The sequence below is a fragment of the Hoplias malabaricus genome, chromosome 14 (genome assembly GCF_029633855.1).
Source record: "Hoplias malabaricus isolate fHopMal1 chromosome 14, fHopMal1.hap1, whole genome shotgun sequence".
Classification (NCBI taxonomy): domain Eukaryota; kingdom Metazoa; phylum Chordata; class Actinopteri; order Characiformes; family Erythrinidae; genus Hoplias; species Hoplias malabaricus.
This window is the reverse complement of record NC_089813.1, coordinates 37,664,699-37,691,430: the sequence shown is the minus strand read 5'-3', so window position 1 is coordinate 37,691,430 and position 26,732 is coordinate 37,664,699. Positions and strand designations below refer to the sequence as shown.

Here is a 26,732-nt window from a genome sequence, read left to right as displayed (position 1 = left end):
GTGTTCTCTCTGTGTCTGCGTGGGTTTCCTCCGGGTGACTGTCCTGTGAGGAGTGTGGTGTGTTCTCCCTGTGTCTGTGTGGGTTTCCTCCGGGTGACTGACTGTGAGGAGTGTGGTGTGTTCTCTCTGTGTCTGCGTGGGTTTCCTCCGGGTGACTGTCTGTGAGGAGTGTGGTGTGTTCTCTCTGTGTCTGCGTGGGTTTCCTCCAGGTGACTGTCCTGTGAGGAGTGTGGTGTGTTCTCCCTGTGTCTGTGTGGGTTTCCTCCGGGTGACTGTCTGTGAGGAGTGTGGTGTGTTCTCTCTGTGTCTGCGTGGGTTTCCTCCGGGTGACTGTCTGTGAGGAGTGTGGTGTGTTCTCTCTGTGTCTGCGTGGGTTTCCTCCGGGTGACTGCCTGTGAGGAGTGTGGTGTGTTCTCTCTGTGTCTCCGTGGGTTTCCTCCGGGTGACTGTCCTGTTAGGAGTGTGGTGTGTTCTCCCTGTGTCTGTGTGGGTTTCCTCCGGGTGACTGTCTGTGAGGAGTGTGGTGTGTTCTCTCTGTGTCTGCGTGGGTTTCCTCCAGGTGACTGTCCTGTGAGGAGTGTGGTGTGTTCTCCCTGTGTCTGTGTGGGTTTCCTCCGGGTGACTGTCTGTGAGGAGTGTGGTGTGTTCTCTCTGTGTCTGCGTGGGTTTCCTCCGGGTGACTGTCTGTGAGGAGTGTGGTGTGTTCTCTCTGTGTCTGCGTGGGTTTCCTCCGGGTGACTGCCTGTGAGGAGTGTGGTGTGTTCTCTCTGTGTTCTCTCTGTGTCTCCGTGGGTTTCCTCCGGGTGACTGTCCTGTTAGGAGTGTGGTGTGTTCTCCGTGTCTGTATGTGTTTGATATGGGGTTCCTTCCACAATCCATAAACACACTGGTAGGTGCAAGTGCATTCGCTGTGTGAAATTATCCACAGGTCTCTGTGAAACTGTCCACAGTGAGAGTGTGTGAATTATTTTTTCCAGTGAGATTTGATTGGATCGTTAAAAGTAGTTTTTCCATATATTAATAGCATTGGATAATTTTTCCTCTATAAAATCTACGTGAGATTAATGCATAACTTCTTTGTTCTGCCGTTGTTTCTGTCAGCGTTTTTCTTTCTTTCAATTCAATTTGAATTCAATAATCTTTATTGACATGACCATGTTTACATACAGAATTGCCAAAGCATTAATATAACAATATTGTTTATTTAAAAGAAAATAATTATTATTCATAATAAAAAGAACAGTTAATAAATAATAATAAATAAACAATAAAAATAATAATAATAATGACGTTTCTTTGTCGTGTTTTCAGTCGTGCCCGTGGACGACAATTCTGTTATCGATATGTTTCCCCTTGGTCGATTGGAGCGGATGTGTTTATCTGTGCTCGATGTAGCAGGTCTGTGTGACTCTGTGTGTGTTTGAGTGTGGGTGAAGATGGCGGCGTCGGTGTCCAGTGCACGTGCATTGTTCGGAGAGGGAGTTCGCGCGGTGTTACACACCTGGCCCGTTCTGCAGGTAAAGACCACAACATTAAATACACAGTAACGCACAGCTCCGCCGAGGTTTGGCGCCTGTTTACCCCGAGTCTCGAGCTCGAGCGCGTCCTCACAGTGGACACAGGGGCGGTCCGTTATCGGTCGGTCACTGATATCACTCTCAGCTGAGCTGTTTTCTTTTAAAATGCTCTTGTTTACATCTCTTTTTTCGCTGTCTGAAGTGTGTGTGTGTTCCCTGAGCGAACCAGGACTAAAACAATCTGCACAGGGGGTGAATTCTGATCCGAACCCGGCCTCAACACAATAACAAACTCTCTCTCTCTCTCAATCTCTCTCTCTCTCTCTTACACTCTTTCTTACTCTCTCTCAATCTCTCTCTCTCTCTCTTACACTCTTTCTTACTCTCTCTCAATCTCTCTCTCTCTTACACTCTCTTACTCTCTCTCTCTTACACTCTCTTACTCTCTCTCTCTTACACTCTTTCTTACTCTCTCTCTCTTACACTCTTTCTTTCTCTCTCTCTTACACTTTCTTTCTCTCTCTCTTACACTCTTTCTTACTCTCTCTCTCTTACACTCTTTCTTACTCTCTCTCAATCTCTCTCTCTCTTACACTCTTTCTTACTCTCTCTCAATCTCTCTCTCTCTTACACTCTCTTACTCTCTCTCTCTTACACTCTTTCTTTCTCTCTCTCTTACACTTTCTTTCTCTCTCTCTTACACTCTTTCTTACTCTCTCTTACTCTCTCTCTTACACTCTTTCTTACTCTCTCTCTCTCTTACACTCTCTTACTCTCTCTCTCTCTCTTACACTCTTTCTCTCTCTCTTACACTCTCTTACTCTCTCTCTCTCTTACACTCTTTCTTACTCTCTCTCTCTTACACTCCTTTCTTACTCTCTCCTCTCTTACACTCTTTCTTACTCTCTCTCTCTTACACTCTTTCTTTCTCTCTCTCTTACACTCTCTTACTCTCTCTCTCTCTTACACTCTATCTTACTCTCTCTCTCTCTTACACTCTTTCTTTCTCTCTCTCTTACACTCTCTTACTCTCTCTCTCTCTTACACTCTTTTCTTACTCTCTCTCTCTCTTACACTCTTTCTTTCTCTCTCTCTTACACTCTCTTACTCTCTCTCTCTCACACTCTTTCTTACTCTCTCTCTCTCTCACACTCTTTCTTACTCTCTCTCTCTTACACTCTTTCTTACTCTCTCTCTTACACTCTTTCTTACTCTCTCTCAATCTCTCTCTCTCTCTCTTACACTCTTTCTTACTCTCTCTCAATCTCTCTCTCTCTTACACTCTCTTACTCTCTCTCTCTTACACTCTCTTACTCTCTCTCTCTTACACTCTTCTTACTCTCTCTCTCTTACACTCTTCTTTCTCTCTCTCTTACACTTTCTTTCTCTCTCTCTTACACTCTTCTTACTCTCTCTCTCTTACACTCTTTCTTACTCTCTCTCAATCTCTCTCTCTCTCTCTCTTACACTCTTTCTTACTCTCTCTCAATCTCTCTCTCTCTTACACTCTCCTTACTCTCTCTCTCTTACACTCTTTCTTTCTCTCTCTCTTACACTTTCTTTCTCTCTCTCTTACACTCTTTCTTACTCTCTCTTACTCTCTCTCTTACACTCTTTCTTACTCTCTCTCTCTCTTACACTCTCTTACTCTCTCTCTCTCTCTTACACTCTTTCTCTCTCTCTTACACTCTCTTACTCTCTCTCTCTCTTACACTCTTCTTACTCTCTCTCTCTTACACTCTTTCTTACTCTCTCTCTCTTACACTCTTTCTTACTCTCTCTCTCTTACACTCTTTCTTTCTCTCTCTCTTACACTCTCTTACTCTCTCTCTCTCTTACACTCTATCTTACTCTCTCTCTCTCTACACTCTTTCTTTCTCTCTCTCTTACACTCTCTTACTCTCTCTCTCTCTTACACTCTTTCTTACTCTCTCTCTCTCTTACACTCTTCTTTCTCTCTCTCTTACACTCTCTTACTCTCTCTCTCTCACACTCTTTCTTACTCTCTCTCTCTCTCACACTCTTTCTTACTCTCTCTCTCTTACACTCTTTCTTACTCTCTCTCTCTTACACTCTTTCCTTACTCTCTCTCTCTCTTACACTTCTTTCTCTTCTCTCTTACACTCTTTCTTACTCTCTCTACACTCTTTCTACTCTCTCTCTCTCTCACACTCTTTCTTACTCTCTCTCTCACACTCTTTCTTACTCTCTCTCTCACACTCTTTCTTACTCTCTCCTCTCACACTCTTTCTTTACTCTCTCTCTTACACTCTTTCTTACTCTCTCTCTCTACACTCTTTCTTACTCTCTCTCTCTACACTCTTTCTTACTCTCTCTCTCACACTCTTTCTTACTCTCTCTCTCACACTCTTTCTTACTCTCTCTCTCACACTCTTTCTTACTCTCTCTCTCACACTCTTTCTTACTCTCTCTCACACTCTTTCTTACTCTCTCTCTCTTACACTCTTTCTTGCTCTCTCTTTCTCTTACACTCTTTCTTTCTCTCTCTCTTACACTCTATCTTACTCTCTCTCTCTTACACTCTTTCTTTCTCTCTCTTACACTCTCTTACTCTCTTTCTTACTCTCTCTCTCTTACACTCTTTCTTGCTCTCTCTTTCTCTTACACTCTTTCTTTCTCTCTCTCTTACACTCTCTTACTCTCTCTCTCTACACTCTATCTTACTCTCTCTCTCTCTCTCTTACACTCTATCTTACTCTCTCTCTCTCTCTTACACTTTCTTTCTCTCTTACACTCTTTCTTACTCTCTCTCTTACACTCTTTCTTACTCTCTCTCTCTTACACTCTTCTCTCTCTCTCTCTCTTACACTCTATCTTACTCTCTCTCTCTTACACTTTCTTTCTCTCTCTCTTACACTTTCTCTCTCCTCTCTTGCACTCTATCTTACTCTCTCTCTCTCTTACACTCTTTCTTACTCTCTCTCTTACACTCTTTCTTTCTCTCTCTCCTCACACTCTATCTACTCTCTCTCTCTTACACTCTATCTTACTCTCTCTCTCTTACACTCTTTCTTACTCTCTCTCTCTTGCACTCTATCTTACTCTCTCTCTCTTGCACTCTTTCTTACTCTCTCTCTCTTACACTTTCTTTCTCTCTCTCTTACACTCTCTTACTCTCTCTCTCTTACACTCTTTCTTACTCTCTCTCTCTTACACTCTTTCTTACTCTCTCTCTCTTACACTCTTTCTACTCTCTCTCTCTTGCACTCTTTCTTACTCTCTCTCTTACACTTTCTTTCTCTCTCTCTTACACTCTCTTACTCTCTCTCTCTTACACTCTTTCTTACTCTCTCTCTCTTACACTCTATCTTACTCTCTCTCTCTTGCACTCTTTCTTACTCTCTCTCTCTTGCACTCCATCTTACTCTCTCTCTCTTACACTCTATCTTACTCTCTCTCTCTTACACTCTTTCTTACTCTCTCTCGCTTACACTCTTTCTTACTCTCTCTCTCTTACACTTTCTTTCTCTCTCTCTTACACTCTCTTACTCTCTCTCTTACACTCTCTTACTCTCTCTCTCTTACACTCTTTCTTACTCTCTCTCTCTTACACTCTATCTTACTCTCTCTCTCTTGCACTCTTTCTTACTCTCTCTCTCTTGCACTCCATCTTACTCTCTCTCTCTTACACTCTATCTTACTCTCTCTCTCTTACACTCTTTCTTACTCTCTCTCGCTTACACTCTTTCTTACTCTCTCTCTCTTACACTTTCTTTCTCTCTCTCTTACACTCTCTTACTCTCTCTCTTACACTCTTTCTTACTCTCTCTCTCTTACACTCTTTCTTACTCTCTCTCTCTTACACTCTTTCTTACTCTCTCTCTCTTACACTCTTTCTTACTCTCTCTTACACTCTTTCTTACTCTCTCTCTTACACTCTTTCTTACTCTCTCTCTTACACTCTTTCTTACTCTCTCTCTCTTACACTCTTTCTTTCTCTCTCTCTTACACTCTATCTTACTCTCTCTCTCTTACACTCTTTCTTACTCTCTCTCTTACACTCTTTCTTTCTCTCTCTCTTACACTCTTTCTTACTCTCTCTCTCTTACACTCTTTCTTTCTCTCTCTCTTACACTCTTTCTTACTCTCTCTCTCTCTTACACTCTTTCTTTCTCTCTCTCTTACACTCTTTCTCTCTCTCTTACACTCTTTCTCTCTCTCTTACACTCTATCTTACTCTCTCTCTCTTACACTTTCTTTCTCTCTCTCTCTTACACTTTCTTTCTCTCTCTCTTACACTCTTTCTTACTCTCTCTCTCTTACACTCTTTCTTACTCTCTCTCTCTCACACTCTTTCTTACTCTCTCTCTCACACTCTTTCTTACTCTCTCTCTCACACGCTTTCTTACTCTCTCTCTCACACTCTTTCTTACTCTCTCTCTCACACTCTTTCTTACTCTCTCTTTCTCTTACACTCTTTCTTACTCTCTCTCTCTCTTACACTCTCTTACTCTCTCTTACACTCTTTCTTACTCTCTCTCTTACACTCTATCTTACTCTCTCTCTCTTACACTTTCTTACTCTCTCTCTCTCTCTTACACTCTTTCTTACTCTCTCTCTCTCACACTCTTTCTTACTCTCTCTCTCACACTCTTTCTTACTCTCTCTCTCTCACACTCTTTCTTACTCTCTCTCTCACACTCTTTCTTACTCTCTCTCTCACACTCTTTCTTACTCTCTCTCTCACACTCTTTCTTACTCTCTCTTTCTCTCACACTCTTTCTTACTCTCTCTTTCTCTCACACTCTTTCTTACTCACTCTCTCTCTCTTACACTCTTTCTTACTCTCTCTCTCTCTTACACTCTCTTACTCTCTCTTACACTCTTTCTTACTCTCTCTCTCTTACACTCTTTCTTTCTCTCTCTCTTACACTTTCTTTCTCTCTCTTACACTCTCTTACTCTCTCTCTCTTACACTCTTTCTTTCTCTCTCTCTCTCTTACACTCTATCTTACTCTCTCTCTTACACTTTCTTTCTCTCTCTCTTGCACTCTATCTTACTCTCTCTCTCTTACACTTTCTTTCTCTCTCTCTTGCACTCTATCTTACTCTCTTGCACTCTATCTTACTCTCTCTCTCTTACACTTTCTTTCTCTCTCTCTTGCACTCTATCTTACTCTCTTGCACTCTATCTTACTCTCTCTCTCTTACACTTTCTTACTCTCTCTCTCTCTTACACTCTTTCTTTCTCTCTCTCTCTTACTCTCTCTCTTACACTCTTTCTTACTCTCTCTCTTACACTCTTTCTTTCTCTCTCTCTTGCACTCTATCTTACTCTCTCTCTCTCTTACACTCTATCTTACTCTCTCTCTCACACTTTCTTTCTCTCTCTCTTACTCTCTCTCTCTTACACTCTCTTACTCTCTCTCTTACACTCTTTCTTACTCTCTCTCTTACTCTTTCTTACTCTCTTTCTTTCTCTCTCTCTCTCTTACACTCTATCTCTCTCTTACACTCTATCTTACTCTCTCTCTCTCTTACACTCTATCTTACTCTCTCTCTCACTCTCTCTCACTCTTTCTTACTCTCTCTTTCTCTTGTACACTCTTACTCTCTCGCTTACACTCTCTCACTCGTATTCTGTCTTTCACACTCTTTCTCTTAAACTCTCTCTCTCTCTCTTACACTCTCTGTGTGTGTGTATATATATATATATATCTCACATCACTCACACTGACCTGTATGTATTTTTCAGACAGTAAAACTCACTCATACACTAATGAAACACAACACAGCATTCACTGGACCCTGGGAGTGTTCCGCAAAGTAGTTTAGCCAGAAAAGTTAAGCCCAAAGTCAGGTCTGTCCAAGGAAAACAGCTCAGGGGACATTCCTGTAGGACAGTGTTTAACCTTTTTCACGTTCTCTGTCTCTGAGAAACCCTCCTTTGTGGAGCACTGTTCTGCACCTTGCTTTGATGAAGTGACTGAGGACTGTAGAGTAAGTGAAAACCATGAGGTAAATTCATTCAGGGGTTGGAGCAGCATACTGCCCTCAGTATCACTTCATGAGCTGTGTGTGTGTTGTAGATTGCAGTGGATAACGGGTTTGGAGGAGTATACAGTCAGCAGAAGGCGAACTGGATGGTTGAAGCTGTTCAGCAGTATTTCCAAGAAAACCGTAAGTGTTCATTTATTTTTTGGTCTTCAAATGACATGTCCTCAAATTGTTTGTTTGTTTATTAAATGTGGGTCATAATGAGACGTCTTATAGTCAACACCAGGGTTCTCCTCTGTCTGAACAGCCCTGTTTAGAGTGTGCGGTTTGATAATGAGCCACAGTTCACTTTTACCATAGTGCACAACAGGCAGGAGCAAACAGCAGGTTTATTTTTATTTATTTATTTTAAAGGCTAAGCACCACTTAATGGACCTCCATGAATATTCCACATTATTGTAGTCACTGACAGATATAAGTATGAATTAAAATGAAAATAGCAGCTTAATTTGCTTTAAAACTGACAATTTTATTAAATTGACGGAAAAACCCGAGCTCTCTACGGAAATTCTTGAACGCGACCGTGACGTCACTGGTGGACAACGGCGCGGTAAAACACCGTTATGACTGACTGTTATGACAGTATCTAGCTAAATAACCAACATTATTCATGACAATAGCCTAGCAATAAGCTAAACTCAAATTTAGAGGTACCGTTATTCTTGTAAATGTGATCGAAGTCGAACTCGAATTCATCCGACACTATAAACCTCCGTAACGCAGCTACGTAGCTGAGTATAATCTGAGCCCCCGAGTTTAGCGAGTCAAGCTAACGCTAACTAACACCAACTAAAACAGGCGAAGTGAGTGTCCTTACCCTGTTTACCTCCATGTTACAGAGGCTCTTGAACACCTTTCGTTGGTGTCCTTACATGCCCATATTGTTGGAAAAGCGCCAGTGAAATGAGCTACAGATAACGGAGTGAGCGGAGGGTCCTTTCCAAAGTGCCCGTTTAAAGTGGACAAATTCAGTCCATTTTCTGGATATTTTGGGATCTTTGGGCCATTTGTGCACAGATGTCCCACTGTACATTGAATGATTGCAGCCAAAAACAACACACCTTTTCGTCATTTTGCATTAAATTAAGTGCAGCTTCTAGAGTTGTTGTCCACCATCTACGTCACAGGCAAGACGCCTATTAGTTTCCCAACACCGTTGGGGGGGGGGGGGGAGGGGGACCAACAGTCTTTTAAACCTTATTCCTTCAATTAATAAGAAATAACATGTTTTCTGACGATCAATAAACACAAGTTAGGAACTCAAACTGCACTGTGTTTATTTGTTTGACACTTTCATATCGCTGGGGCTTAGCCTTTAAGAGCCGGTTTTGCTCATTTTTCTTTATTCTCCTTTTCTCAGTTATTACTCAGCTGTTTGTTCTCTCTCATGAGTCCAGTGCTGGGGGGCGGGGCAAATATAAAGTCTCTGTTTAAGACTTATCTTCAGAAAATCACAAGTTTCTATGGGATACAGAACCAAACAAGTTTTTGAAACAGTTCCATGCTGGAGGTTTTTTTTAATTGATGAAATAATTTTTTAATTCACCTGTTCATATTTAGAAACATTAGTCATGACATCACATACACGTTTGTTGTGTGCTGTAGGTTTATAATTCATAAGTCTGATGTGTGGTTATATACAGGTGACCTGGAGCAAGAAGAAGTGGAGGACTTCCTCTCTGAGCTGATGAACAATGAGTTTGACACGGTGGTGGACGACGGCAGTTTGCCGCAGGTTTGAGACGTTTTTACAAATAGGAATGAAAAGTTATCAACTTTAACCAGTGGTGATTTTTTTGAGAAATTACTACAAGGACAGAAACATTGAGGGTTGTTTTTCTTTACTTTGGTGGCCACATTTCTATAATTTTGTAGTAAAACCTTGTATCTCCAAACTGGTAACATTTACAGAAGAATGGGGTTAAGAATGTCTTTAGTTAGAATTGACGTTAATGGAACTATTTTTTTTTTTCTTTCTGTAAAATGTAAAAATTCAATTCTGTTGGTGTTTTTGAAGCTATGCAGTGTTTTAACACGTTTGTCTGTCTCTCTCTCTCTCCCTCCCTTTTTTGTTTTTTTCTTTCTTTTTTCTGTTGTTCTCTCTCTCCTGTGTTCAGGTGGCACAGAAGGTGTGTGGGATGTTTCTGCAGTGTCAGCAGGGCAAACTGGATGAGGTCAGAGAACTCATCAAGAAGCTGGATAAGAGCAGTGGGAGAGCGAAGGCCACACTTGTGAAAACACCTGAAGAGGAGGAGAGCGACGACGACGGCGATGATGATGATGAGGTTTGGGCTGATATTATTTAATCACGGCGAGAAACTGAACAGGCACAACTTTTTAAAGTAAAGGCACGTTTCATTGACAGTATAATCGCGTCGGTACGTAACGCATTCATAATTTTGGGTTTTCATTTCCTTGTTTTGTTTGGTTTTAGAAACATCTTTAAGTTGTACCTGCTTCGGAAACGTTTGTTCTCTTCAGGTTCATACTCTCAGTATTAATATCAATAATGTGAGATGCACGATGTGGTCGTTCCCAGTGGCACATATTTTTGCCTTCTCTGGTGTGATTTAAGATCCATCCAGTACCTTTGGGACGAGTTGGAGTGATGTGTTATAATTTGACTGAGATATCCTCATGTATTGAAGCATGCAGTGCCCAATTCACTTTGCTCTTAGTGAATACAGAGAGTTTATGCTCATGTTTCCACCTGTTTAGTCTATGGAGTGTGACGAGGCGGTAGCTGGAGCGTCAGGCAACAGAGCAGCAGTCCAAGAGCATCAGCATCCTGCAGCTCCAGCCACTGAGGAAGAGGACGACGGCTGGACGGTGGTCCGGAGGAGAAAGTGACCGAAAACGTGGGCATGCGCAAACCACGGAGTGAATGTAAGACTCTTTCTGACCCAGTGCTATGTTACCGTCTACTTGTCCAGAGCTGCTACAGTTAAGCTTTTACTGGACATTAGAACGTGTTCTGGGACGTGGCACAGATGGTGTTACCAAGATGGGGCAGATGGGTTTTCACTAATGTTCCATAGCCATTCAGAATCTGGCCTATGAAATTGTGGCTTTTTTTAAAAAAAAATGGGTGTGGAGCGCCCCCTGGTGGCCACATGTTTTACAAGCCTCACCTATGAAATGGTGGGGAATCGTCTTGTGCAATGGTCGCTGAGAGGGCATTTCTATTACATTTTTATCTTTTTTTTTTTTTTTTAACTAGTTTGAATTGTGTGGGGTCCTGTACAGAACCAATGGGAACTGAATTCCTAATGCTGTTTCTCGGGTAAATCTTAGTAGCGTAACAGGCTCCAGGGGCTCTACCTTCATGTCCATCTGAGAGTCATTAGAATACTGACCTAAAACTGTAGGTATTTGGGGTTAAAAGCAGCAATTTCTTAAAATTCCAGTTGTATTTTAATGAAAATTCTCAGCTTCACCTTTTAATAAACAAACAAATGAACAGCGCGCCGTGGGTCCGAGTGATGGTTTATTTTTCAGTAGTACACAGGTCCAACAGTTCTTTATTCTGTCACGTCTCATGGTGCTGTATGTTCACAAACAACAAGCATTCCTCACACAGCGAACGAATATAAAAGGTGAATGCTTTTTTTTGTTTTGTTTTTACTTCAGGGCATGTCAAGGCACTATTGCAACATATAAACATGTGACCATACAATGAAAACCGTCAAGACTACAGCCGTCTCCACCGTGTAGAGATCGAAGCTTCTTTAAATATATTTATATATAAAAAACTAAGATTTGAAGATCTAACTAAGAATAGTGTGTGCTCAGAGTAATGTTTCTTCAGTCTTGCTCTAACACTGACACCTGAAAAGTGGGTGCGTTCCTGTGAGCAGGTAACTGAACAGACCTTAAAGACAGAACATCCACTACGTGTGGGAGTGAGTGTTTCCAGGTGTGCGTTAGGAGCTGAGAAAGGGGTGCTGCAAGCACTCTGCTGCAGTGGCTCGTTTCTCTGGGACAAACTCTAGCATGGTGAGCAGGAAGTCGCTGAACTGAGCTGCCTGCTCCAGTGGCCACTCGTACTTTTCCAGCAGGACCTCGAACAGACCCCACGGCTTTAGATTAGTGATGTGCCGCAAATCACCTGGACAGAAAGGTGGGTTTAAAAGCATGACATCACTAAGGTTTACCACATACAGCGTGTTATTGAAGCAAACAGTAGATTATATATGACAGACAGTCATTACAAGACACTATACGTGGACAACTACTACCGCAAGAAAAGGAATTTGACTGACGCACAAACGGACGCTATATTGTAGAATGACACTGGTGTCACCGACATAATGCACTGAAAGTATCAGACTCTCCAACTTGTGGGCGGAGCATGTGGGGCTTAGACTAGGCCCTGATTGGCAGGACGTTTTTTTAAATTTAATATTTTTTCTGTCTGAAATCTTGCTGAGAAGCAGAATGCACTACAGGAGGTCCTCGGGTTACATCGTTTCTTGGTTACGACAAGTCTCCCATTTACTGTATAAAGCCTTGTTTCTACGTAAGTGGTTTTGCGTCATAAATGTTTGGTGTGCGTGGCGCAGCGGAAGAATACACGGTTACGCGGCTCGAGACCGAGTAGGATAGGATAAGTGCGTACAGTATGTACGTATGTTCAGACTTACACCGAAAATCGGTTTATGTCGTAAGTTGAGGACCCCCTGTATTTTCACCACAAATACACCAGTTCTAAACGAATGTTCTCGGTTTCACCAGATAACTAAAGCCCAAAGTCAAGTCTGTACTGACAGTAAAAGAGCAGGGGGCCATTCCTATTGGACAATCCTTGACTTAAGACAACTGGCGGAGAAAGCCTGCTTTAAGGAATAACTGACTGGTTCTAACCAGCCATGTATTGGGAACTGTGCTTGGGCATATTTTCCAAGCAGTGTGTGATTTATGAAGCACTGTGGGCTGCTCACAGATGGAACAGGTGATCACTAGAGTTACAGACACACGACACCTTTCCAGCAGCCGCAGGTTAGAAACCAGAGCAATGCCCGCACACACACCCGCTCTTTTAGTCACCACACGCAATAAGAGCTTCGCTAATAGGGGATCTTCCCCAGACTTGTTTTTGAACTAATAATATCCTCAGCAGACGTGATCTCAAAGCCACTAGCTTTTCTCACGCGTACCTTCACTGTCAATAAACTCTCTGCCATGGGCTTGCTTTCCTCTTCTGTAATGTTTTTGAAAATTACACATCATCAAGTGACATTTAAAGTCCATATCCTCAAAGCCTCGTGTCCAGGAGTAGATCTTCCCTCCCTAAACGTGTCTGAAAACAAGACACCTTGCAAATTGGGGTCACACCATCTTGCCAAGCACATGACACGGACAATTAACTGGGCAGTCATACCATACACCAGAGACGTCAGACCTGACACTGTCCATTTGGAAAAAGCAATATTAGCTTCAGTGTGTTTTCAGCTTACCTCTGCGGTTGAAGTACTCTCTCGAGTATCTTCCTGAGAGTGCAAAATGAGGAGGAATGGGGCCCAGGAGCTCAATAACATGAGCCAAATGGTCTATATAAAAACAAACACACACACACAAACACTCAGCAGCAGATCATACAGAATCCCTATTGACAGTTGAAAAAAAAAATAAAAATCTCCAACAAGGGGAGCAAAGAAAAGAGCGCACTGACCTTCATCTCGTGTGTAGTCTTCGCCTGAATGAGGCTCGAACAGATAGTCTCCTGTGGCCAACTCGAATGCCTAAAATAATGGCATCACCGTTAGTACCACTGCAGCACTGTGTGTATGTGTGTATACATCATAAGAGCAGCACATGGTTACATCTCTAATTTATCTACACCCTACAGCAAGGGTCTCACCATGCAAGCTGTACTCCAGATGTCTGCTGGAGGGCCGTACTCTGCCCCAATCAGGACCTCCACAGCTCTGTACTGGCGCGTCTGAATGTCCTCTGTAAAGTGTTTGTGCTGCAGGAGAAATAACAGCAGCAGGTTGGGACAGTGGTACAGCAAAATAGGTGTATTCATAAGACTTGAACACAGCGAATGATGACAGATTTACTCAATACCAAACTAAACATGAGCTTTACTGGAAAATACAGTGGTTAATAAACCAAGGATATTGTTTGCATTAAAATAAAGTGTTTATTGACAACATTGCTGGGCAATAATCACAAAAGAATGTCTCCGGTTGCTGTAAAACAATCCGTCTACATGAGCCTCGCAACCACTGGGACATGTTTGCCAAACGCACTGGAGCATTAACACCATCACAACTCTCAATTAGAAACCGATCCTTCCTCTTAATGCAATCTTCTACGACGCTTACGGCAACCCAGACCCCTGGCTGTGCGCAACTGTTCAAGCTCGCTGTGTTTAGTCAGTGTCAGATTTTAAAGTTTAGTTTGAACTAGAGCTGAATGAGATCAACTCACCACCCAGCAGGCGTTGCCTAGGTCTGCAATCTTAATGCAGATTTTATCTGCATTCTGAGCTTCCAGGGGATTCACCAGGAAATCTGCTGCACTGAAAGCTACAAATAGCAGAATAGAAACGTTATTTTGAATGTGTTTGCACTGTTAACAGGGCTTTGAGTAATTTACACAAAAATTCTTTACAACATTACATTTCCAAATCGTTATTTACACAAAAATATAACCAAAAATAATGAGGTAAGTGAGTAAAGGTCCAGCGAAACTGACTGTTAGGGGAAGAGAGTGACCGCTGACTGTCTCTCTCTGTTGAGTATCCCGACAGTGTGGAGAGAGCAGATTCGGAGGTAGCAGAGAGGATGGAGCTAGATGTGGCAGACAGGGCTGATCCAGGACTGGAGAAGCGCAGCGGTCCGTAGCCATTACAGCCAATCTCAGGCCAGTATGAGCCAGACTCTGGACTGCCCTTAAGGCCTGGTGGATAGTACCCGTTACCATTCACTAGCAAAACAATAAAAAAAACGGACACAGTTTAGGACAGGCAGTGGTAACCATATGGTGTTCATTTTTGCCTGTTGCTAATTAATTTTTCGTACTCTGTGCGTGTGTCTCTGTCTCTTCTCCATTTTCACTGAGTCTCCACAATGGACGTATATTTCCAGAACCTGCTGGCACAGTCCCTTCCAACTCCTCCATCTTCTGCAGATCCTGAAGCCTTTCGTCCAGTAACTGCTGATGCCGCTTTGCTTTCCGCTTCAACTTCTTCTTCTTGTTCTTCGACAACTTGCCCATCTGGACACACACATACACACACACACACGGACATAGACAAAAAGTTGCAGCAGATCAAGCTGGGGGAACTGGAGTTATATTTCAGTTACATCTGAGATTGCAGGTGTCCAATCAAATGCCCAACTACAGGACAGTGTAGAGCCAGCTACATCAGCTAGCTCAACAGCACTACAGATATTTTACAGGGGGGTGTTAGCTTAAAAAACCTTAACAATTGGGTGCACAGGAGAGGGTTTATTAATAAAACTATAGCTTTTTTATTAGAAGCATGGGGCCATTGTGTTCACCATGAAACATGGTGTTCAGCCTAAGCCTGAGTCTTGAGTTTTAAACGTTTATTGACTCAGAGTCTTTACAATCAAGAACAAACTAAAATTTCTGTTATTATTTTATTACCAAACCCAATATGGTTAAGCAAGTCCACCAACGAGGGCTAGACAATAGCATCTGAAACGTCTGAATCAATTTCAATGGAGCTATGACTTTACACTGACACAGCAGGTTTAGAAGTGTGTGCTGCAGGACACCTGACACCGACAGCCATTTCCTGATCAGACGCTATTCTGGGAGGACAGTGCTGTTGCTGTGTGACAGACCGGCCAAGCGATCCATGCAGGGGGATCCTCACTAAACTGACCCGATGAACTACGGCTAGCGCAAAATCCAGCTCTGAGCCGGACAGAAGACAGCCCTCCTGAACCTGATTTAGTGAGGCATTCTGGGAATGCCAGTCCATGGCCAAGCATTAAAGCCAGACCTAACTCCACTGTAAGTCTGGCAAAAGTAGCCTGAAGGAATTCACTGTAACTTGCCTTCAATTCTCCAACAGAACGAAGTGAACTGATCTGTTGCAAAGAGCATACAGAATGAACTCTAGTTGATTTTACCCCACTCACCCTTAAATAAATTTCTTCTCTGGATTTCTTTTAAAGTGCATCCAGACATTGATTGCGATTACTTTTGAAACCCCCCCCACAGTTCTAGCTGAAAACTGCTCTCTTGGGTTTTCTTCCAACTCAATGTTCCTTGAACTAAGCCTTTGAATTAAGCCCTCTATGAAACACTTATCTACAATATGGGGATGCACTGCTAGGAAGAAAATCAAGGCTGATACCAGTATCGATCAGTCAAAACCTATTTCGCTCTAGCGCAACGCTGCACACATTCTGAATGAATTATCATGTGCTAAATTACCTCACAGTATTCAACAATTCATTTTTTAACACTGGGTGAATTCTGTGAGTTTGATTACTTTTACCTTTTTATGCTATTCCAAAACGAATTGTTCATTTTTTATAAGTGTTTTCTGTAAATTAACTGGAATGTATTTTCTGGATTAATCACAACTTTGTATCCTACTAAAGCCATGGCCAAAAACTGGCTAATAATCCGTATGTTATCAACAAAAAACGGGTTTCCGATATATTTCAATAAATATGAGTCTAGCCCATAAACAATAACATATGACAAATTAGGGTAAAGTAAAATCAGGTTAGAACGAGTTAAAATATAATACAGGAGGTCCTCGGGTTACGTTAGTCCCGAGTTACGATGTTTCATGGTTACGACACATCTCCCATTTACTGTATAACGCCTTGTTTCGACTTGGTTTCGAGTGGTTTTGTGTCGTAAACGTCGTAACGCGAACATCGTGTAAATATATTATTGAACCAAACGCTAGAATGTTAGATTATTTTTAATTCTCCGAAACCAGAGAGTTATTTTTAGGCCCTGATTAGTCTCACATTACAAGACACTATACGTGGCCAACCACTACCGCAAGAAAGGGAATTTGACCGACACGCAAAAGGACGTGAAATATTGCTATATTGTAAAATGACACTGGTGTCACCAACATAATGCAATGAAAGTATCGGGCTCTCCAACTTGTGGGCGGAGCATATGTGGCTTAGACTAGGCCCTGATTGGCAGGACGTTTTTTTTAATTTAATATAATTTTTTTTTTGTCTGAAATCTTGCTGAGAAGCAGAATGCATTACAGGAGGTCCTTGGGTTACGTCAGTCCCGAGTTACGATGTTTCGTAGTTACGACACATCTCCCATTTACTGTATAAAGCCTTGTTTCGACTTAAGTGGTTTTGCGTCGTAAAGTGAACTTCGTGTTTGGTGTGCGCGGCGGAAGAATACACTGTTACCGAGGAGGATAGGTGTTAGGATAGGATGAGTGCGTACAGTATGTTATTTACGTACAGTATGTACGTATGTTCCGACTTATACCAAAAATCCGTTTACGACGCGATGTAGGAACGGATCAACGTCGTAAGTCGAGGACCCCATGTACAGCGAATTAGTGAAATTAATATTTACAGAGAGATGCTCAGACAATCGTACAGCTAATCAACACTTCACATATATTAGTATATTTAGTTACTGAGTACTAAAACCACAGTAGTGCAGTTAGTACACCCAACCTGCTACTGAACTCATGCCTTCAAATAACGCTGACAAGAAAATGAGAATGATGATAGTCTCTTCAGAACTGTCTTTACTATAAAGGAAACTCCTTCCCAGTCCCTACGGAAAAGCTCCTGCTATTTTACTTCAATCCAACCCTCATTCATATTCCGAACAGTCTTCGGCAGTGTGACGGCGGTTGGTGAAATTACCCCTCAGACGTGTGGAGGCTGTTTTCAGAATATGATAAACTGACACAATGGAAATGGAGACTGGCTCATCTGTCATGGTGAGAGTTTTCCCAGGAGGGGAAACTACTCTCAGTGAATTTACTCTGAGGAATCAAACTTTTTGACTTGCCAAAAAAAGCCTACTTGAATAGGCTGGTCTTTTGTTCTGATGGTTTCCGCTGAAGAAAGACGTTTAAGCTAGGGTACAGCAGGTTAAATCAAAAGATGTGAGAGAGTGTAGATGGTTTGAAACTCTGCATCATGCAAGGTGACATTTCAAGGCAGCCTGCGACATGTTAGAGAGGGGACTTGTGCACAATCAGCAAGTATGAGTGTAGAATAACCAAGGCAAAATCCACTGACTTGAAAAACAACAACAAAAACCCTTTCTCTTCATGGCGGATCGCTTCTAGGAAAAAAAAAAAAAAAAAAAGAGGAAAAGACCAAAAACTTTTCACAATGTTGCAGGATGCCTATTGGAAACGGTTCATCACTTAAAGGCTAAAGAGCTGGCAAGCTTTCACCCATCACAACGTAAAACCAAATAACAAACATCTCCATAAGAGAAACCATGAGTATTCAAGGGGAGGGAATCGACAGCTGTAGTGTCAGCAGGGATTTGTTTCAATCATGCAGCTCAAGCTGCGTGAGACCACATTAATGCAGTGTTTCCGTGCATGGAAACAGACAGACAGAGAGAGGACAGCCTTATGGCTTCGGAAACATATTCACGAGAATTAATTCTTAACAGAAATAGCTAGAGAAGGCTCAAAAGTAACCTCATTCACTACTCTGCCTTAGACTAAGACCATTTCCCAAACAACGCCAGCCACTCCAGGATTAGCTTTGTGTGTTTAATAACAACATGACATGTTTCTCTGAATCCTCTCACTGTGATCAGAAAGCCTCCACTGACAAACAGTTTAAAAAGGCAGGCTAAGGCATTTTTGCATTCCCAAATTACAGGGATATAAAATAAATATACACCAAACACCTCAGAGACAAGGGGTTTTTTACATACACAAAGACACTTATCAGAACTGGTCTCAGTGACAGACAGACTTGGTACTAGGACCATACCCAATCCCCAAATCAGTGGAACGGTCAGTGTAGATGTTCTCCAGTGTGTTAAAGCTCACTGAGAGTGGCGCGCAGGACAGAGAGGTTAGAGAGGGACAGGCAGGCTAATGCAAGGACATGTGACTGCACCAAAAAACCTACAAGGATCACCTCATAGAAGCAGGCACTGCTCTCAACTTACCTGTTTGTCCCTTGGAGCCGTGCTAACTGCCGTCAGAAGAAGGAAAATACAGGAGGGAGGAGACAGAAAAACCACAACAATGAGGAGGAAAATAAAAAGAGAGAAAAAAAACAGAGAAAAAGAACAACAGGACACAGTTAGAAAGCAAACAGAGACAGAGTGAGGAAATGAAAATGACTGGAATATTCACCAAAGACACAGCAGCACCAGAGAGACAAAGATACAACATGCAGAGCAGTCATGTATTAAAAGCATCCTGTTTTAAGCAAAAGATACATCCCAACCTCCAATTGTTCAGTTTTTATCATTTGATGTAATAAAGTGTGATATGATTTGGGCTGAGAATACAAGCAAGTATTTCTGTAGGATTTTATCGGCCCCACAGACAGAAAGACCAAAATGTCTATTAAAATGAGCCCTGTCAACGAGTAGTGACTTTCCCTTGCACATGTTTGGTATCATACTGTTTAAAAGGAATGAGCAGAGCAGGGCAGAAGTAGAGCCTCTATAACAAGTCAATAACAGGTCAAGAGTGAGGAGCACGTGGAGTTAGTAACTGTAAATGTAGTCAGTGTACATAATTAGCAACTGTGTATATAGTAAGTAACGTAAACTGAGCCTACTGGTCCAACTATACATCTGTGTAACTGAGTTAGTAACTGTATACAGAGTGGGTCACGTTTAGAGGAGAGACTGTGCTTTACCGGAGGAGCCCGAGGGGGGAGGAGCTCCAGCCTTCTGCCACAGCGTGGCCTCTGCTGCTAACCGCCTCACATACACTTCTGTCACATCCAGCAGAATGTTCTCCGGCTTTATGTCCGTGTGAATGATCTTGCATTTGGTATGCAAGTAATCCAGACCCTGCAGAACCTAGAAAAGAGGGTCAGAAAGCAGAGTGAGAACATCAGCGTCATAAAACGTGACTGCGAAACAGAAAACACTACGTCTAAACCTAACCAACTTCTTAGACTGACGTTTGGAAAGCAACTAATTTGATAGAGATGGTGAAAGCAAGTGTTTCTAAATGAATGGCAACTATAAATATATAAGCAAAATGTGGACAAACCAAATACAGAACAATCTGACTTTTAAGTGTTTGTACATATTTCTTTCAAGAGCAAAAATAAATGATCTGGTGTTGAATATTGTGTTATTTTCATGCATCCAAGTCGTCTCTTAGAAGTCTCCAGTTAGTACATGGTAAAAGTTACATGCCATGAGGACACAAGGCTAAAAACAACATGAAACATCAGTGAGATTCTCTCTTGCTGTGAGCAGGGTTTTATGCCATAGCTACCACTGAAAATTAAGAGAGACTCGGAGGGAACAAAATGTGCAGGAGGCATGGCGTGCCTCAACATCGGCTGGTGTTACCGCCTGAAAAACCTTCACAATTTTTCCCTGGCAATGAAATAAACTAGAAATAGACAGACGGTCTCTAACTTTTCAGTCTGTTAAACTAAAAAAACCAAAGCCAGGGTAATATTTGGCTTTAATACTGGCCACATCAGCGTTTGACTGGTCGACCTATATCACTGCTGACGGGTCGCACCTGACGGAGGATGCTCTTCACACAGACCAGAGGCAGTCCCATGTAGTTGGACTTGATTATCCATTTCAGCAACTGGTGTCCAAGCACCTCCAGCACCATGCACACATCTGAGGTGTCACACAGTTAAAGGACCAATCTTGCAGTTTACAAGTTTGTGGAACAATATAATGGAAAAACTAAAACACATTTTACTGGGTGATCTAGAAAGGATACGGACACCGTTCACGCCTGATATCTTGAAATCATCAATGAGCTGAACAACCCTCTCCCGTTTGAGGTCAGTGGGGTCACTGTCTCGAACCTGATGGACAAAAGAATAAAGGATATTTGGAATATAAAAAGAATAGAGGGCAATTCACAGTATGAAAATCTATACATACAAACATGTTTGTCACTTACACATTTCAGTAGTTTAATTTCGTCCAGTGCAGTCTCTGTATAATGTGGCGCACTTTTAACCACCTTAAGAGCCACAAACCTCTTTCTCCTACAAAAGAAAACAAACCCCAGACACTCATGAACACACATGTAAATCAATACACTGATTGTTGTTTAACATCCCAACTCACTAAAAAGCTATGCAGCCACTTACTTGCTCTAAAAACTTATTCTGAATACCTTTAGTGTTTTTTGAGCCACAAATTAACCATCATTTTAATGGCAATGAATATTAATAACAAGAGAGCTATTTAGATTTTTTGAAGAAACCAACTAAACCAGTCGAGATAAAAAAAAAAAAAAACATTTAAAGGCTAAGCACCACTTAATGGACCTCCATGAATATTCCACATTATTGTAGTTACTGACAGATATAAGTATGAATTAAAATGAAAACAGCAGCTTAATTTGCTTTAAAACTGACAATTTTATTAAATTGACAGAAAAACCCGAGCTCGCTACGGAAATTCTCGAACGCGACCGTGACGTCACTGGTAGACAACAGCTGAACAATGCCGCGGTAAAACACCGTTATGACTGACTGTTATGACAGTATCTAGCTAAATAACCAACATTATTCATGACAGTAGCCTAGCAATAAGCTAAACTCAAATGTAGAGGTACCGTTATTCTTGTAAATGTGATCGAAGTCGAACTCGAATTCATCCGACACTAGAAACCTCCGTAATGCAGCTACGTAGCCGAGTATAATCTGAGCCACCGAGTTTAGCGAGTCAAGCTAACGTTAACTAACACCAACTAAAACAGGCGAAGTGAGTGTCCTTACCCTGTTTACCTCCATGTTACAGAGGCTCTTGAACACCTTTCGTTGGTGTCCTTACATGCCCATATTGTTGGAAAAGCGCCAGTGAAATGAGCTACAGATAACGAAGTGAGCGGATGGTCCTTTCCAAAGTGCCCGTTTAAAGTGGACAAATTTAGTCCATTTTCTGGATATTTTGGGATCTTTGGGCCATTTGTTCACAGATGTCCCACTCTACATTGAATGATTGCAGCCAAAAACAACACACCTTTTCGTCATTTTGCATTAAATTAAGTGCAGCTTCTAGAGTTGTTGTCCACCATCTACGTCACAGGCAAGACGCCTATTAGAGTTTCCCAACACCGTGGGTGGGGGGGGGGGGGAGACCAACGGTCTTTTAAACCTTATTCCTTGAATTAGTAAGAAATAACATGTTTTCTGACTATCAATAAACACAAGTTAGGAACTCAAACTCCACTGTATTTATTTGTTTGACACTTTCATATCGCTGGTGCTTAGCCTTTAAAAGGTCCAAGTAGGATATAACACAAGTCTTACATTTGGATTAGAGTACAAAATTATTACAAGTTATACAGAACTATATTTATATGAGCGATTAAGAGTTGCTCTACTCACTGAAGATCCCAGCACAACCAGACAGTAGAGAAATGACCCCATCCTAACTTCCTCACTACATGATATCTGCCATTGAACAGGTCTCCAATCTTCACTGGATAATAGCCCCCTAAAACATGGACAATCATGAAGTTAAACTGATTCATAATGTTGTGTCAAATAAGATGTAAGAAATACACAAGTAGTATACAATACATAAGCAGCCATTGACCATGCAATAGTATCAATGATGCTCTAAAAATAAACGTATAGACATGCTCTACACACTAAACTGCAATATACATCGTGAACTGAGGTGTTTTTTTTGATGTCACACCTTTGCAGTAGTCTCCTGGATTCTCCTGCTCTTCATCATCTGACCCAAGTTGTTCTGCTGGGGGTGGGGTGAAGTCTGGTGGGGGTGGGCTGAGAGCCTGTGGCGGGGTTAAGACCTGTGGCGGGGTTAAAGCCTGTGGCGGGGTTGTCGGATTGAATGGGGCTATCGGAGTAGGAGGAGTTGTGGAAAAGGCAGAAGGAAGGCCCAGTGAAGGAGCTATGGAAGCTGTGAGTGTCTCTGGTGATGGGAGTATGGTATGTGAAGGAAGCGCTGTGACTGGTACGGAGATGGGGGGTGAATGAGAAATGGGGGCTGCAGGCTGGAGGTCCGGGGGGCTTTGGGAAAGGTTCAAAGGAGGAGAGGGGGCTGGGTCTGGAGGAGTGGTGGGTCTGTGAACAGTGAGGATGTGGCACAGCTCATCTGAGGCCGGGACTGGGGGCCTGTGGATTAATGAATAAAACAAATTCAGCGAAACAAACATGGGTTTCAGTCATTCAATCACACTCATATTCTTTACGAGTACCAGCACAGGCTAAATCTTTACTTACTCAAACACACAAGCTGAATCACTCTTACTGGAGTGGACAATAACAATCTTTCTAAACTGTTAATATCCTGCTTTGTGGACTTTCTGGGTGAAGGAGTACAGAAGATTGTTTATTCATTCATTATCTGTAACCCTTATCCAGTTCAGGGTTGCGGTGGGTCCAGAGCCTACCTGGAATCATTGGGCGCAAGGCAGGAATACACCCTGGAGGGGGCACCAGTCCTTCACAGGGCACACCTACGGACACTTGAGTCGCCAATCCACCTACCAACGTGTGTTTTTGGACTTTGGGACGAAACCAGAGCACCCGGAGGAAACCCACGCAGACACAGAACACACCACACTCCTCACAGACAGTCACCCGGAGGAAACTCACGCAGACACAGAGAGAACACACCACACTCCTCACAGACAGTCACCCGGAGGAAACCCACACAGACACAGGGAGAACACACCACACTCCTCACAGACAGTCACCCGGAGGAAACCCACACAGACACAGGGAGAACACACCACACTCCTCACAGACAGTCACCCGGAGGAAACCCACACAGACACAGGGAGAACACACCACACTCCTCACAGACATTCACCCGGAGGAAACCCACACAGACACAAGGAGAACACACCACACTCCTCACAGACAGTCACCCGGAGGAAACCCACACAGACACAGGGAGAACACACCACACTCCACACAGACAGTCACCCGGAGGAAACCCACGCAGACACAGGGAGAACACACCACACTCCTCACAGACAGTCACCCGGAGGAAACCCACACAGACACAGGGAGAACACACCACACTCCTCACAGACAGTCACCCGGAGGAAACCCACACAGACACAGGGAGAACACACCACACTCCTCACAGACAGTCACCCTGAGCGGGAAACAAACCCACATCCTCCAGGCCCCTGGAGCTGTGTGACTGCGACACCGTTCCACCCCAAAGATTGTTTAATACATGTATAATAGAGATTTACAGGGATGTATAAACAGAAACAGCATCGGCTTCAAACAGCCAACTTATTTTTTCCAATATTGGCCAATATCGTGCTGCAGTATGATAACGTATATCACATATATATCGCTATATGAATGTCTTCAATAAAGAAAGAATCCACACTTGATGGTGGTGTATCTGGTGTTAGAACTTTACAAACATGCTATTAACAACTAAAAACTTTTTAATTTTTACATTTTTAAAGCTCCACACACCCTCTTCCTGTACACCGACTTACAGCCTTGCACACCTTGTGTTCACATGCTCACCGGACCACACGTTCATGAAGGCTACTATCCACGATCAGACATCTCGAACATCCCTGTTGTTCACTCTACAATATCTCGAAAGTGTGCACATCAAAGAGCAAATTAGGATAAGAACTAAAGCAGAGATACAGACCATGTTATGCCTAATTAACACGTCTTAGTTCAGAGGAAATCAGAATGTCGGAACAGAAAGTAATAGATTCTCCCTTACTGCCTGACTCCTTAAGGAAGAGACATTGTAGCTAACACTATGTCTGCACTCAAAGAAAGTGTAAGAAGAGACACCTATATTTTTTATGTGATTTTATTTTTTTTATGTAACAGTCTTTCCTGAACTGTTGTGTAGCAGAGAGGTAGATAGAGGAGGGGGGGGGGGCATGAGTCAATGTGCATATCTGGAGAAGTGAGTCCCTTGACCGCCTGCATGTATTTATAGCACATGCTCATACAACCACATGCAGAGAGAGAGAGAGAGAGAGAGAGAGAGAGAGAGAGGCAGAGAGAGAGAGAGAGAGAGGCAGAGAGAGAGAGAGAGAGAGAGGCAGAAAGAGAGAGAGAGAGAGAGGCAGAAAGAGAGAGAGAGAGGCAGAAAGAGAGAGAGAGAGGCAGAAAGAGAGAGAGAGAGAGAGAGAGAGAGAGAGGCAGAAAGAGAGAGAGAGGGAGAGAGAGAGAGAGAGAGAGAGAGAGAGAGAGGCAGAAAGAGAAAAAGAGAGAGAGAGAGAGGGAGAGAGAGGCAGAAAGAGAGAGAGAGAGAGAGAGAGGCAGAAAGAGAAAGAGAGAGAGAGAAGCAGAAAGAGAGAGAGAGAGGCAGAAAGAGAGAGAGAGAGATGCAGAAAGAGAGAGGCAGAAAGAGAGAGAGAGAGAGAGAGAGAGAGTAGGTGCAAAAAAAAGTTAATTTGACACTTCACGAATACATATATCCCCAAAATTTGAAATGTTCTTACATTAATTCATAGCACATATTCATATATTCATTCATATATGACAGTCATATAATACACACACAGAAAGAAAAAGAAACAGAAAAATCGGCCAGGCGCAAAAAAAAAAAAAAAAAAAAAAAAAAAAAAAAAACTCTTCACAATCCACACATACCCCACAAATGAGTTTAAACTGATTTCTGTGTCTTAAATGTTCACTGACACCACTATTATGGTTGCTATATTCTGTAACCTCCTAGAAACAACCCAGGCACAGAAACCTGGGCCCAATCAGAGATTAGGACAACTCACCCGAGCTCCAAACTAGGGGCAATCTCTCTGGGGGGCTTTCGGTGCTTCTTGTTTTTCTTTTTGTGTTTCTTGCCCTGGTTGCTCTGCGGGAGGCTGTTAGCGCTGGACACTGAGGATAAGAACCATAAAAACCGTTAAGGTTAGCACCGGAGCTAACGGTCAAATATCCACACTCTGGCACGTAAATAGATCAAATTTAAGGGTTTACACGATTTGTAACTGTTCCCCAAACACAGACGGACACGGATAAAGGTGATAGGCGTCTATACGATTAAACTCAAACATCATTTTCACGTTTCTTCAACTCGTTTTTAGGAATTTCAGACAGAATTGGTTTTACGTTCCACCATCCTGGTGGATTCTTAGATCCAATATCCGTTCCAACGTTAATTTCACGTTCGTTACAAATACGTACGTTGTTTAACTACTTAAGGTGGAGAATGAACATTGAAAAAGAAGCAAATTTCAGACTCTATCTCTCCGCAATCCTCTCATTCACTCGGGCGCATGGCAATTGGCGCATTCGTGCCCTACCTAGAGTGCCTAATGTCCTGGCTCCTGCGCACTAGCCGCTCGACCTACTGAGACCGAGACTTCGCCTATTGGAGCGTGGCCTCGGGTTTATTAGTAGCTCAGCTTTGCCGGAATAAGAAGCTCTAGCGTTGTCTATCACAACGTATCGGCTTAAAGCTCGACTGAAACAACAGCAGCGCCGCACCTCTTCAAGTTTTGAATGAAAAAAAAACCCGGATTTAACGCATTGTTATTAAAAACTCTCACCGTTCGTCGATATCATCAGGACAGCAGCTGTCAGCGCAAGCACGCTTTCTGTGCTCTTGTCTGCGCATGCGTGCTGCAGAGACCTGACCCCCCCCCACACCTCTTCCTTGGCCAAATGCAGAGAAGCTCGTAAATAACCTAACAATAACAGAAATAAACAGAGGCAGATGTCCGTGTCTAATCTTTTTAACAAAATTAAACCGACACCTGTAGTTAATGGTAATATAATAATACGTTAATACCCGTTTATATATATATCACAAATCCTAGAACAGTATTATAAGGGAATTTCAGATTTCAGGTGATTAAACTAATCTTCAGTGACTTGATATTGAATGGTTTATTGTATAAGCTATGCAAAATAGCCCCCAGTGTGTGTGTGTGTGTGTGTATAACTGATTGAGTATATGATGCCCTGCAATAAGTGTTTTTTTTTTTTGTGTACATGTGTGGTGAGAGGGCGCCACAGTGGTGCAGCAGGTAGGTGTCGCAGTCACACAGCTCCAGGGGCCTGGAGGTTGTGGGTT

General features: G+C 42.5%; 2 protein-coding genes across 2 annotated transcripts; one reads left to right on the top strand and one right to left on the bottom strand.

Moving 5' to 3' along the window:
* Positions 1–1,380: 1,380 nt before the first annotated feature.
* On the top strand, positions 1,381–10,994 carry tsr2 (TSR2 ribosome maturation factor). Its single transcript, XM_066644069.1, has 5 exons — positions 1,381–1,517; positions 7,568–7,658; positions 9,179–9,270; positions 9,653–9,820; positions 10,254–10,994. Exons 1-5 carry the CDS (start codon positions 1,437–1,439, stop codon positions 10,383–10,385), a joined length of 564 nt encoding a protein of 187 aa, XP_066500166.1. The 5' UTR covers positions 1,381–1,436; the 3' UTR covers positions 10,386–10,994.
* On the bottom strand, positions 10,943–26,294 carry srpk3 (SRSF protein kinase 3). The gene is made up of 16 exons (XM_066644068.1): positions 26,206–26,294; positions 25,426–25,534; positions 22,371–22,810; positions 22,055–22,163; positions 20,617–20,704; positions 20,431–20,518; positions 20,218–20,324; positions 19,370–19,535; positions 18,666–18,691; positions 14,564–14,759; positions 14,238–14,468; positions 13,971–14,068; positions 13,396–13,503; positions 13,207–13,276; positions 12,992–13,084; positions 10,943–11,643 (listed from the first exon to the last, which is right to left on the bottom strand). Exons 1-16 carry the CDS (start codon positions 26,219–26,221, stop codon positions 11,459–11,461), a joined length of 2,130 nt encoding a protein of 709 aa, XP_066500165.1. The 5' UTR covers positions 26,222–26,294; the 3' UTR covers positions 10,943–11,458.
* Positions 26,295–26,732: the final 438 nt, after the last annotated feature.

Excerpts from the sequence above, each read along its gene's own strand:
- tsr2 (XM_066644069.1), top strand. The coding sequence starts at position 1,437 with ATGGCGGCGTCGGTGTCCAGTGCACGTGCATTGTTCGGAGAGGGAGTT. Across the intron at positions 1,518-7,567 it reads ACACCTGGCCCGTTCTGCAG|ATTGCAGTGGATAACGGGTT; the intron begins GTAAAGACCACA and ends TGTGTGTTGTAG. Across the intron at positions 9,821-10,253 it reads ACGGCGATGATGATGATGAG|TCTATGGAGTGTGACGAGGC; the intron begins GTTTGGGCTGAT and ends CCACCTGTTTAG.
- srpk3 (XM_066644068.1), bottom strand. Across the intron at positions 20,325-20,430 it reads ATCAGGCGTGAACGGTGTCC|ATGTGTGCATGGTGCTGGAG; the intron begins GTATCCTTTCTA and ends GTGACACCTCAG. Across the intron at positions 14,760-18,665 it reads CGGCTCCAAGGGACAAACAG|ATGGGCAAGTTGTCGAAGAA; the intron begins GTAAGTTGAGAG and ends GTGTGTGTCCAG.